This window comes from Nannobrachium achirus (assembly GCF_963921795.1).
Source record: "Nannobrachium achirus genome assembly, chromosome: 15".
Lineage (NCBI taxonomy): Eukaryota > Metazoa > Chordata > Actinopteri > Myctophiformes > Myctophidae > Nannobrachium > Nannobrachium achirus.
Window position 1 is genome coordinate 12,206,586 of NC_137822.1, and position 14,448 is coordinate 12,221,033.

Consider the following 14,448-nt stretch of genomic DNA (forward strand, 5'->3'; position numbering starts at 1 on the left):
TGAGTTGATTGATTTATCATTTCTCAACGTAGTTGCGGGCGCAGTACTTCAGGATCTCATCAATAAAGATGACAGGGATGGAAAGCTTAAAGACAACCAGCCACTGTGCAATGTTCAAGTGGGTCAGATGGAAGACCATGGGCAGGGGATCCACATAGATGATCATGAAGTGCAGGGAGAAGGAGAGGGTCATGGCAGCAAGCAGCCAGAGGTTGACCCATGGGGGCATGCGGAGCAGAGACTGGTTCTCAGACAAGCTGTTGAGGGCGTTGAACATCTCGATGGTGACCAGCACAGACAGGGCCATGGTCATGGGAGCTTCAGCCTCAAAGACCTCGCACCTAATGTCAAAGAAGTCCTCGTTGTCATCGTGGCACTGCATGAAGTGGGACAGCTGGTAGTAGGTGAGACCGGGACCCTCGGCATCGTAGATGAACCAATAGGCAGCAGCACCAACGGTGGCAGCGCCGACGTATCCACCGATAGCCATGTACCTGAAGAACAGCCAGCCGGAGATCAGGGGCTCCTTGGGGGAACGTGGGGACTTGTCCATGATGTCCAGGTCAGGAGGGTTGAAGCCCAGGGCGGTGGCGGGCAGACCGTCAGTCACCAAGTTGACCCACAGCAGCTGGACGGGGATCAGGGCCTCGGGCAGACCCAGGGCAGCAGTCAGGAAGATGCAGACGACCTCGCCAACGTTGGAGGAGATGAGGTAGCGGATGAACTGCTTCATGTTGTTGTAGATGGCTCTGCCCTCCTCGACGGCAGACACAATGGAAGAGAAGTTGTCGTCAGCCAGGACCATCTCGGAGGCAGACTTGGCAACTGCGGTGCCGGAGCCCATGGCGATACCAATCTCTGCCTTCTTCAGGGCGGGTGCGTCATTCACACCATCACCGGTCATGGCAGTGATCTCATCGTAACCCTGCAGGAACTCAACGATCTTGGACTTGTGGGCTGGCTCCACACGGGCGAAGCAGCAAGCTCTGCGCACAGCTGGGCCCTGCTCGTCGCTGGGCAGATCGTCGAACTCCCGTCCAGTGTAGGCCTTGCCCTCCACATCCTGATCCTCAGTGAAGATGCCAATTCGACGGCAGATAGCGATGGCGGTTCCCTTGTTGTCACCTGTTATCATGATGACACGGATTCCAGCAGCTCTGCACAGCTCAATGGCTGGAGTGACCTCCTTACGAGGGGGATCCAGCATACCAACGCAGCCAACAAAGGTCAGGTCAGTCTGGGGGGAGATGGGAGGAAAGGAGGTAAGTACATGCTAGTTATATACAAGTTATATATTATTTAGCTAACATGCCCTTCAACGTTCAAGCACCTGGCAGGCAAAGCCAGAATTTGTGTGGTTCTTACCTCATAGTCAGCAAACTTGGTGGCGTCCTCAAGGTTCATCTCCTCAACCCTCAGCGGGTTGTCACGGGTGGCCAGGGCCAGACAACGCAGGGTGTCACGGCCAGTACCCCACTCCTTGATCTGACTCAGGATTTTCTCCTTGACAGCACCGGTCAGGGGAACGCGGGTGGAGCCAAAGCGGACGTAAGCGCACCTATCAATCACACCCTCGGGGGCACCCTTCACGAACATCTTGGCACCGCCAACATTCTTAGCAGAGGTGCAGTAAGCGGACATGGACTTCCTGTCACGGGAGAACTCCAGGGTGAAGTTCTTTGTCATCAGCTGCTTGATCACTGAACAGCAGGCATTGGCTCTCTCAATCTTGTTCAGGTTCTTGACGTTAGAGTTGAACACGTTCATCTTCTCAACCAGGCAGCTCAGGGCCGTCTCAGTAGCCTCACCAACCTTCTCATAGATCTGCTTGGACTCATTGTAGTCGAGAGAGGAGTCATTGCACAGGGCGCAGATGGTAGCCAGCTCAACAAGGCCGTCGTATGCGCTGCAGTTGGTCTTGGAACCTCCCTGGGAAACTTCGCCCTCGGGAGTGTACTTGGAGCCAGAGATGTCAAAGGCATCAAGGTCAACGTGGTCACCATCGACATTCTTGATAATGAACATCTTGGTCACACACATCTGGTTGGTGGTGAGGGTGCCAGTCTTGTCGGAGCAGATGACGGAGGTGCAGCCCAGGGTCTCCACGGAGGGTAGGCTTCTGACAATGGCGTTCTTCTTGGCCATACGGCGGGTTCCCAGAGCCAGACAGGTGGTGATGACGGCGGGCAGACCCTCAGGGATGGCGGCCACAGCCAGGGCAACGGCGATCTTGAAGTAGTAGACGGCGCCACGGAACCAGGAGCCTCCATGGACGGGGTCGTTGAAGTGGCCGATGTTGATAGCCCAGACAGCGATGCAGATAAGAGTGATGACCTTGGACAGCTGCTCGCCGAACTCGTCCAGCTTGGCCTGCAGGGGGGTCTTCTCCTGCTCAGTGGCGCACATCTGGTCACGGATTTTACCAATCTCAGTGGAAACACCGGTAGCCACAGCCACACCAATGGCCTTGCCAGCAGCAATGTTGGTACCCTGAGGAGGAAATAGGAACAGGAAGGTGAAAAGACAATCGTGGACATGAAAAAAAGTTAAAATTGGAGGAGGAAAACTACAGCTATTAAATAACTAGAAATATGCAATTCTGGGAAATTGCTAGTGTGGTTGCTGTTTTTGCATTTTCCCATTCATGTCAACGGGGTTACTTTATAGAGTAACTTTTAGCCAATGAGGAAGCAGCAAAACCTGAAAATGTGAAGGTAACAATAGTGTGTTGCCCTATAGGCCAGCAGTTCTCAAAGTTGGGGGGGTCTAAATTGACCTGTACAAGTCTGTAACTCTGACAGTGTACAAATGGAACCAAATGGACCCTAACGGATCAATTTGGTTCCATTTGTACATTTTCAGAGTTAAGGGGAGACATTGAAATTTGAAAGTTTGAGAAACAGTGCTATAGGCCAGTGGACCTTTTCAGTTTTAACTGGGGACCCCCCACCTTACGAGCACTAAGAGTTGAGGCATTACATTTTGTATAACACAGTTCTATTGTGAAAATAGCAGAACTACATGCTCACAACGCCTCGTGTTGTGAGGCGTTGTGAGCATGTAGATCGGCTATTTTCACAATTTATGCCTCTGATAATTGACAATTTGGCCAATGTTTAATTTGTCATTTTAGAGGTATCAAAAAGTCCTTAAATTGTCACTTTAGAAATGTTCAGATACCCTCTATACACTTTATGTCGGTTTGTTTACTGTTGAGTGAGAAAACAATGTTGCACATTAAGTTAATCATCCGGGGACCCCCCAAAATCATCTGGGGAACCCATGGGGCTCCCGACCCACAGGTCGAGAACCACTGCTATATAGTCAACAACATAATAATACAAATATAAAATAGTAGTCACTTACAGAGAAAAGCATGTTCTTCTTGTCCTGGTTGACGGCCCTGGGGTCGGGGACTGGCTCAGTGTGCTTGATCACACTGACAGACTCTCCAGTGAGGATGGACTGGTCAACACGCAGGGTGGTGGACTTGATGGAAACCAGCCTGATGTCAGCGGGGACTTTGTCACCAACAGACACCTCCACAATGTCACCGGGGACAATTTCCCTGGCCTTGATCATCTGCACGCTCTTCCTGTCGGCGCGGTAAACCTTGCCCATCTCGGGCTCGTACTCCTTCAGAGCCTCGATGGCGTCCTCGGCGTTACGCTCCTGCCATACGCCCACAACGGCGTTGGCGATGAGGATGAGAAGAATGACGAAGGGCTCCACGAAGGCGGTGACGGTCTCCTCGCCTTCCTCGAACCAAGCCAGCACAAAAGAGATGCAAGCGGCCAGCAGCAGAATCCTGACCAGCAAGTCCTCGAACTGCTCGGCGATCAGCTCCCAGACGCTCTTGCCCACCTCAGGGGGCAACTCATTGTGTCCGTAGGTGGCGAGGTTCTTCTTGAACTGGTCGACCGTGAGGCCGGTTGCCTCGTTCACCCCAAAGAAAGTCAGGCATTCCTCCGGGGCCTCTGTGTGTGCGTTCTCCATCCTTGCTGGAGAAACGAAGGGAGCTCTTAAACTTCTTCTGTGGTTTATCTGCAGCTTTTCACCCGTTGGTCCACCGTTGTCCTGAATGTGTGGCACTCTCCAAACTCTGGAGTGCTTGACTGAATTCTCTCCTAGATTCTCAGGGGTTTTATACACCAGAGGGACACCCCATGGACACACGGGGTGGGGGGTGTCAGGGAGGGTGGGTGGGTCTCGAGGTGGAGCAAAAGGGACAGGTGTCAGGAATATGGCAGTCTTGGACGGGGGTGGGGGGGGGACTTGGGTCTGAGGAGGAGGTGATTGGTACTAGTGGCAGAACTGGGTGGGGTGGGGGCACTGGAGTGTGTGTGTGTGTGTGTGTGTGTGTGTGGGGGGGGGGGGTAAGGAGAAGGTGAGATGGTAGGACAAAAGATCATCCAAAGTGGAAGGGGGGGAGGGGGGGAGGGGGGGGGGGGCATTGAGTGACAGCTCAACTGGTTGCTGCTGAAGAGTGCATGGGCTGAGCCAGAGAGAGAGAGAGAAAACATATAAATCAATAAATTAATGTATTAGTATTATAATATTAATATGTATTATTAGTATTAGCGTGGTTGCTATAGTGTGGTTGCTATAGGCAACACACTATTCATTTGGGGACGGTTAAATTAGTATTTTGGGACGGTCCTGGGACGTTTAGTCTGGAGCGCACGACTCAAATGGTTTTTGGGGAAGGCTTCATGTAAAACAGTGGTTCTCAACCTTTTCAGGCTGTGACCCCCAAAATAATCATATTCCAACTGGGGACCCCCTCACCCTACGAGCACTAAGAGTTGAGGCATTACATTTTGTATAAGGCGTTGTGAGCATGTAGATCTGTTATTTTCAAAATTTCTGCCTCTCATATTTGACAATTTGGCCAATGTGTAATTTGTCATTTTAGAGGTATTAAAAAGTCCTTAAACTGTCACATTAGAAATGTGCGTATTCCCCTCTACACTTAAACTTTGTCGGTTTGTTTACTGTTGAGTGAGAAAACAATGTTGCACATTAAGTTAATCATCTGGTGACCTACCAAAATAACTTGGCGACCCCCCTGGGGGTCCCGACCCACAGGTTGAGAACCACTGATGTAAAACATATTACCACAATCTAACTTTGTATGTAGTCTATGATCATCATCATCACTCCGCAGTGCACAGACAGTACTACAATACATTATGTATTTTTCAGAAGTTATTTTTCCAGCAAAGCAAATGAAAGTATTTGAGAACGTGAATAAATCAAAGGAGGACACACTTTCATGAACAAGGCTGATGACAGAAATTAGAGAATAATAAAAGAACTAAGTGACCGCACTGCAGGGGAATGACTGCTGGTGGGGGGGCCGGGGGCACAAGAATACCAAGAGGAGAGCCAGCGTGTCATACAATCTCACCACAGAGGAGAGACCCTGGCTGCATAGAGAGAGGGATCACATTTTATTTCATCATCTTCTTTTTTTTTTTTTATTGAGGAAGGGAAGGCAGTTACGCCCTAAGTCAGTGGTTCTCAACCTTTTCAGGCAGCGTCCCCCAAAATAATCATATTTGAACTGGGGACCCCTCACCCTGACGAGCACTGAGAGTTGAGGCATTACATTTTGTATCACACAGTTCTATTGTGAAAATAGCAGATCTACATGCTCACAACGCCTCGCAACGCGAGGCGTTGTGAGCATGTAGATCGGCTGTTTTCACAATTTATATATTTGACAATTTGGCCAATGTTTAATTTGTCATTTTAGATGTATAAAAAAGTCCTTTGTCACTTTAGAAATGTGCAGATACCCTCTATAATATTAAACTTCATGTTGGTTTGTTTACAGTTGAGTGAGAAAACAATGTTGCACATGATTAAGTTGATCATCTGGGTCCCCGCTGGGGGTCCCGACCCACAGGTTGAGAACCATTGCCCTAAGTAACTGTGTGTCACAGATGATCCAACACCACAGACTGACACCCAGTGATGTACATGTACAATGGCCTCTTGTGGTGGATCCGGAACATTGATTTAGTAGTTTAGATGCATGGAGCATTGGCTAGTCTACTCATTGATTCATTAATAGATATGTTTGTCAATTGTTGGTTTGAACTGGCTTTAGCAAACATGGGGAAAATCATATTCTCATAGTCCCAGGAATTGTTTTTGCCCTCGTATTTGATAGTCAAAAACATTCTGACATTTTCACTCCACATTTTGAATAAAAGGACACGTAACCCTCTGAGAGTTTAGAATGATTATGAAAGACGTTTGAGTGGTCTCAATAAGAAACTCAAGATGATTGGCTTAAACCAGTGTTAACTTTGTTGACCATGACTAAGACTAAAAGACTATTTTAGATATTTAGATTTTGATATCTAAAACTAAACAATTTCAGAAGACCAAGACTAAAACTAAATGTGTGTAACTCAAAAGACTAAGACTAAATTAGAATTAGCTAAACCAAGATCTATTTCAGCTTGGCCTCTGAACTGCCACTGGACTATACTGACTCGGAGCCTTCGTATAATGACGCAGTTTACTTTGGTGTTATTTTGAGTTAAGTTGTACTATGTTGTTTGTTGATTACTCAGCATAAGATTAAGCATTTAGAATAAGTATGAGGATTACCAAAATGACCATCATTTGTCATCTAAATGTCACAAAGTTGTCACCTTGGATTGTCAATGGATGGTAATAAGGCAACAGTTGTTGTATTCTCATCTCACTGGCAAGTGCGACAACAAACCAACTCACGCAGCTGTATTGTCTCTGGTGTCAATAATGAATATACAGTTGAGTGTTTTAACAGGCAGCCCTCACGGGGGGGGGGGGGGGGCGGGGGGGCTGACATCATCAGTGGACAGGAACTCAAGGTAATGAATAAACAGGTGTTCCTGAAAAAAATCACCTGTGGTCACTGCTCACCACTTCCAACAGAAGGACAACTGGTCAGTGGTGGAAAGAGTTCTCACACTTTTTTTTTTTACTAAAGTTAAAGTCTCAATACTGCAAGAAACACTGTGATTGATTGACTGATTAATTATTTTATTAGACAAAAATGGAGAACAGCACAAGCATAATAGTCAATACAATAGTAATGTATTACAGTACAAGGACAGTTAAACATCCTGCCCAAAAGGAACATCCCAAATAAGACCTTTTATGGTCTTTTTTCACGTTGGAAGTCTTTGGTATGTCTGTTACAAGCAAATGTCTGGAATTCAACATTTACTTGGGTAAAAGTACAAAATTGGTATCAAACCATGGTGGAAAAAGTAATATATTTTACTTAAGTAAAAGTATCAATACTGCAATGTAGATGTACTCTGTTAAGTCCAGTATTCTAAATGTCCTTGAGTAAAAGTACAAAGGTAGGCATCATCATCTCTATTGGTATCAAAATGTACTTAAATGACCAAAGGTAGAAAGTCCTCGTTATGCAGAATGTCCTATTTGAAAATAGCAGATCTACAAGCTCACAATGTGTCGCATCGCGACGCATTGTGAGCTTGTGGATTGGCTATTTTCAAATGGCCGAAATGTATAAAGGGTTGAAGTGGTTAATGTATGTTTTGTAGTAATATTCCAAATCTACAAAGTAAATAGTAACTAGTTTTCAAATAAATGTAAAAATGTGATGAAATACTCAAGTAAAGTACAAATACCTCAAAATTCTACTGAAGTACAGTACTTGAGTAAATGTACTTTGTTACTTTACACCACTGGTATCAAACTGTACTTAAAGTACCAATAGTAGAAGTATTCATTATATGCAGAATGTCCCGTTTCACAAGACTACAAATATTTAAAATCTGTAAAAACGCAACTTCAAAATTATAATTAAGTACAGTGCTTGAGTACATGTACTTAGTTACTTTACTGCAACTGGTGGCATATATTCTGTTAATATGCTATATAATGTGGTTTGATATAATATCAAATCTAGAAATATTATTATTGTAGATGCAGAGGCGTCAATAATTTGGCACAAATAATTGCACAGCCATTTGATGTACAGTGTAGCTTTGTGGGAGTGTAAGAATTTATAAATTAAACTGAGGTACTGAGCTAAGCTACTGTAATAGCCATAAACATCTCCAGGCACTGTGCATATCTTGACCCTTGTGAATTTTCAGGTCAAGAGAAGGTCAGAGGAGCCTAAAATAATCCATCTCTGTGTGTTTTAAAACTAATATATGGTTGTTGTTGGGTGGAAACCTTGTATGTCCAAAACAGCTCGGTTTGTATTTATCATTTTAAAAATGATTTAAAATAATGAAAATAGCCGATCTAGCACATCGCGAGGCCTTGTGAGCTTGTAGATCTGCTATTTTCACTAGTTTTGTGCAATAGTCTTTTATAATGAAGCAGGGCTTTACGTACACATTTGAAACTTGTAGATACGAGCTTTCTGCCCGACAGTGACGATATACATTGAGCCTGTTCAATCATGTAGTCCACACTAAATCACGTTACAAATATAGCATCAGGTCCATGCCAGAAACTTGCTGCGATGCACTGAAATGCAAGAGGCTGCAGCTCAGGGTCAGGCTAAGTAACATTCTAGGGTTCATGATCTATTGAGGGGTCATACATTAAGCATCTATATTGTGTGTAAATGCTATCTAACTGCCAACTTAACTTTTAACAGTCAACCAGTTAATTTTAAAATGCATTAAACGAAATGTATTTTCTCTTCTATCTCATCTAACTTAAAGGTGTCAAGTTAAATTTCTCTTTAAGGCCATTTTTGAATGGCACCAGCAGCTACCATAACACAAGTGGTGGTAGATGGCCATTTGGCCAGATGGCATGAATCTGAAGAGGCCAAAGGGGGAGGTAGTTATCACTTCTCCCTTCGACAGGCGAGAAGTGACCACCCCACCCCCCCTTAATTTACCCCCACTCACCCCTTTTTTTCTACTGTACATATAGTGTTAAATTATATTTGTGACGATATTGAATGTTTTTGGTGCTACTTTGTAAGTTGATGCATTGAATACCTGGGGCCCCAATAGAAACAAGACCGCAAGGACCTTTTTGGTGTAATCCTTTTAGATTTTGTGTTTTGACTGTACTTGTGCTGTTTTACATTTCTGTCTGATACAATATTCAATCATCTCATTCAATACAATGTTTGTAGGTTAGGTCGCTTTGTTTTCTCATCCTGATAAGTCTGAAAATGATTTAGTTGAGCATGGCAGTCTCCTTGTCTCTTATTAAAACCAGAAACCATAGTATAAAAGGCAAGAAAATATCAAGTTGTCAGTAGTCGCTATGCAACCCTTTTAAAAACACTGCAGCAGAAGAAGGAAATGTAAACATTTCTCAGGCATAATGTGGGTGTGAAGTGTGGTTTACATTATAGGTCCAATATGTCAGTAAGACTCAAAAGTGTGAAATTGCAATAGGCTAGTACGTTGTGTTGACAGGCTTTTTAACAGGCTAAACTGTCAAAAGTATTAAGGCTTATCTATGAATCATTATCATTCATATTTGTTATTACTTTATGAAGTATGTACACTTTACTTATCTGTTGTCCTCCAGTCCACACAGTGGGGGTTGGGGGTATTATAGTTAGGTAATCTTTCTTACAATTTACATTTTCTGAAAAGTAACTGTTTTGAACATACAAGGTTTCCGGCTCTGCCTGACAGCAACGATATAGCCTGCAACATATTTTCATTAGCAATAACATTTAGGCTTACAAATAAATGGTTCACAGGAGGATCATGATGAATAATGAATAATTCATTGGCCCTTAATAGATTTGTTTACTGGCACACTCAAATCACATCGTTGCTTTTCAATGTAACTAATTAGCGTCACATAGTTGGTCTGAGTGGTCTCCTCTTCTTAATCACTTAAACCACTCAGTTGAGTCCCCCCTTTTTCCCTCTACACATCTCTTTGCCAAAAATAACCCATCTCCAACGTTAAAACATGCAGATGTGCTATTTTCGCAGAATGTTTGCCTATATTAGAATGTTTGCCTTTTTTGTTATTATGTTAATTGGATTTTCTGAGCCTTTATTTGATGATACTATATAGTCTCTGTCCTCTATATATATATATATAGAGGACAGAGACCAGAAACTCAGAGCCAGGGGAGTGATTCTCAGGTGTATGTGGTACACAGCCTAAACACTCGGCTGCTTATTATATGCGACTTTGGGCTTGTTTTTCTGTAAAGTTGCTTGTAAATAATGGTAGTAGTTTTTTGGGCTAAGCAAGTGTAGTTGCTTATTTGGGCCTGCTTACTAAGTGGTTGGGAAACCTTTTTCATGTACGACCCCCAAATGAATGTGTAATCGTCCGCGTATCCTCATGTGAAAATATGTTGTGCCAGGGAGGACGCCCATGTAAGAATTGTGTTGTTAAAATGTTTCCAAAATATTTAAAAAAATCCCAAGATCTTTTTTGAAAATAGCAGACCTACAAGCTCACAACGCGTCACATTGAGACTCATTGTGAGCTTGTAGATCGGCTATGCATATACACAGTAGGTGATCATGTGACCTGTCAAGCGGCAGCTATGTGTGTGTGTGTGCGGCTGTGCGCCGACACGGCAGCTACACGGCAGCGCTCTGGGAAAAGGTCTGTCGTGTTTTGGGCTTGTTTTCGTAGTGGTTATGACATGCCCAGGATAGGGACACTGGGGTTCATGTGGTTAACCGTTTGCAACCGTTTTCTCCTCCTCAGCCTCCATCCAGACATGCGTACCGAGGAGGGATTCCGTCAACCCTTCTTGGATCGAGGTGAAGGAAATGTCTACGGGCTGTTGGACAAGTTTCCTCAGAGAGGACACGGCAGAGGTCCACGTCCTTAACCTCCAATTCAGGGTAAGCATCGAATTGATTCTTAATTGTATCCGTGTAGCTCAATCGGTAGAGCTCTCGCCATTTGGACCATAAGGTCATGAGTTGGACCCTGGGCACCACAAACTCGGTGAACCAGTTGACCCCATAGTGCGCTCTGAATCTCTGATATCAATGATTGTATTAAACCAATGGTCAGAGTAGATACTTAACAAATGAGTGCTAATTAACATTAATTCATCATTCCTTCAATATAAACAGTTTCGTTACACGTAGATGCGTGTACCAGAGAGCTACAACAACGCATTTTGCAATGACTTCCTGTGGTCTTGTTGATGTGAATGTTCAGACGTTCAGACAACCAGGCTTTTTTCACTTGAAGTGGTCAGACAGTGTACACTCTGAGTCTGAGTGCTCCCAGAGGCCAGCACTGTGAATATCTGAAACAGCCACGTTCAGAGAGCAATCTGAATTTCCCAATCACCCGAGAGAGATCCCCAGGTCCGCTCCGGCGCTCACAGAAACTAGTATTTATGAATGCGCCCATAATCCTAGAGGCTTCGCCTTCATATCTCCATGGTTTCCAATATGTTGAGCCTTGGAGTCGGCTCCATTGCCAGTATGCAAGAATTGTTCTGAGAATTGTTCTGTAGAATGCTTGAGAGTGATTGATACCAGATGACTGCTGAACTAGCAAGAACACTAGCCTCCCCATGTGGTGTAATACAAACACGAGGGACATCACTTCTGGTCAGCTTGATAGCTTTCTAACCACTAACACATGCCAGACATAACAGAGAGACGGTGTATCCCCCGAGGCCCTGGCGTTTCTCATACTTACATTTCTGTGAGAAAACCATCAGGCAGGCTGCACATGTTCTGATTGTCGATTTGCTAACATCGATTTTAAAACTTTTGCCATCAGGGATTCAGAAAATGACTTGAAAAATGTACCTTTCGAAAACTTTTAATCTATATTGTTATTGCAGTGCCAGACTTCATTTTTCACTGTCCTCTGTTGTCTGGTCAGCTAGCATTAGTCATTTCTTTATCGGTGTGCACGGCTTGCCTCTTTATTCTCACTTAAGCTACCGTTGATACTACTTTCTCATATATCTTGTTTTATAAAACTCCTCCACTATTTGTTCTTATGTATCCTTTTTCAATCTGTTTGTCTCTCTTTTTCTCCTACCCCACATTGTTCATATTACATCCACCTGTCTCAGACACCATTACTAAATGTCCTATAAATTTGCTCATTTAGACTCATCCCTCATCCCTCTTCTCTTTCTCTCACTCGCTCATTCCATTCCTGTCTCTCTAATCTGAACTAAAGAGTGCTCACCAGGGGTTGTGGGATAAATTACCCATAAGTGTTGGGGGAGGGGAGTAAATGACTGTTGTTACTGTCGGGCAGAAACCTTGTATCTCCATATTACAAAATATTCTATTGGTTTTAGTAAATGAATGCCCTACATACTACATTGTCATACAGAAGTAGCAAAAATAGCCAATCTACAAGCTCACAACATGTTACAAAGTGAAACCTTTGCTATTTAAAAGAAAAAGAAAGAAAAGGAGACATTTTAGTAAAAATGGTTGAGCATTTTCTAAATATTGAACCAGTGAAAAGTATTAACAATAGTTTGTGACTAAATAACATCTACATTGGATCCATTGGAACACAAGGGTTATTTTCCTAAATTTTCTGTAAAGTTAACAGTTTCGGTTCGGGCCAGTGTTGATTTCGTCGACTAAAACTATGACGAAAAATGTTTGTCGACTGCGTTTTTTTCACTGACGAAAACGAAATAAAAACTAAGCTGTGATGACTAAAACTAAGACTAAATATATTGACAATAAAACGCTCTCAGGTGTTGCATGCTGAAAATAGCAGATCTACAAGCTCACAACGCGTCGTGCTTCGACGCATTGTGAGCTTGTAGACCTGCCATTTTCAGCACACAACCAAGTGTAAAATCATTACGATGCCATCAAAGCCCGCCAAAATACATTTCAGTTGACTAAATCAACTGTAGATTTAATCAACTAAAATCTTATGATATTTAGTCAACTAAAATTAGACTAAAACTAATACTTTTCAGGTGATTAAATTATGACTAAAACTAAATTACATTTTATTCAAAGGACTATGACTAAAACAAAATCAAAATTTGCTGTCAAAAACAACACTGGTTCGGGCATACAAGGTTTCCCGCCGACATGGATGTGTGAGGTGCACCAGCCGAGACACCATCACAGGATGATACAGTATCACACAAGACGCCTGCCCAAATCCTTCAACTCTATAAAATTAATGAAGGTACAGGGAGGCCCTGGGGCCTGCTCCTTCTTCAACAGTCAAGTGGAATGCTGCGTTCAATCCTCTCATTTCTTTTAGAGGGAGATTTAACGAACACGTACAGTGAAGCTGATTTTATACACCTGATCTTATAGATATCAGAAAAGCTCGCGATGTTGTCTTTTGATTGATGATCCTGAGTGTTTGTGTTTATTAAAACAAAGTGTTGATCGAGATAGAATAGTCGCAAGTCAGAATGTTGGAAAACGGTGTTGTTTAAAACACCAAACGTGTGGCTCAATGACATTTTGTGAGATTTCTCTATCAGTGTCAGAAAACAGGAAGAGGTCACAAAGATGAGACTGAAAATGTAAAAAATAACTCTAATTGTAAATGTTACATAGTAACCATCTTTTTGTCCAGGGAGTCAGGGACTCATTTCTTGAATAAATTATTCTTATCCTATGCTATTTAAAAATTGGCTGATGGACGGGCAGACCTCGGCCATGGGCCATATGTCCCTCTGACTCAGATATATAACCATAAATATACCTGATATGACCATATAGGCATAAATGGAGATCCGTCTATCTTTAGCCACAGATCCGACCGATATGCCCACCCAATGCCCATTAGTCCTTGCGCACCGGCAAGGACTCAAAGAAGTGTGGTCTCTGCTGTCAAGTTGTTCGGATAAGTTGTTGTCCACAAGCGCCGATCAGACCCATATGTCCATATACAGGCATATGGATATCCAGTTGTCCAGAACCGCGGATCCAAACAATATGCCCATATACTGTATGGGCATGCCAATATGGACATATATTAATTACATCAGGGATCTCCATATATGGGCATAAAATGGATACAGACAAACTCTGACAAAGCCCATGACACTATGACTCAGACATATCAGTCGAATAGGTGGTGCGACATAGGTGTGAGGGTTGCGTAGCGGCACAAAGTACTGAACATTGTATTAAACCTTTTTTAAATGGGATGTGAGCCTGTGATGTAAACATGTTATAAAAGCAGTTACTTACCCACTTCCAAGCCATGGTATACTGTCATTATATCACAGCTAAGGGGGTTGTTGGCCTGCCACATAGTGATGGGCCAAACAACAGCCCTTATATATGATATAATGACAATATGCCATGGCCCATTGTGATTTATTGCTTAATTATACCACAGCTAGTTCCAACCTCACATTGAGTGTCAATATCTCCCAATAACAGTACTTTGAACACATACAACGTGTTTACCTTACCTGTTACCTAGCAATGCCACTGCCAGCTGTATAGTAACAAGGTAGTTTTGTTTTAAATCATG

At 43.4% G+C, this 14,448-nt stretch overlaps 2 protein-coding genes across 2 annotated transcripts in view; one reads left to right on the top strand and one right to left on the bottom strand.

Moving 5' to 3' along the window:
• eng (endoglin) overlaps positions 1 to 14,448 on the top strand; it is an 85,763-nt gene that overhangs the window by 26,541 nt on the left and 44,774 nt on the right. Inside the window, exon 3 of the mRNA XM_080742674.1 lies at positions 10,699 to 10,838. Coding sequence (XP_080598800.1) covers positions 10,699 to 10,838 — 140 coding nt within the window. The remainder of the gene's footprint in view (positions 1 to 10,698; positions 10,839 to 14,448) is intronic.
• LOC308298769 (sarcoplasmic/endoplasmic reticulum calcium ATPase 1-like) lies at positions 17 to 3,996 on the bottom strand (the record flags this gene model as incomplete). Its single annotated transcript, XM_080742442.1, has 3 exons — positions 17 to 1,237; positions 1,366 to 2,490; positions 3,367 to 3,996. The coding sequence occupies 3 exons, from the start codon at positions 3,994 to 3,996 to the stop codon at positions 17 to 19; spliced, it is 2,976 nt and encodes a 991-aa protein (XP_080598568.1).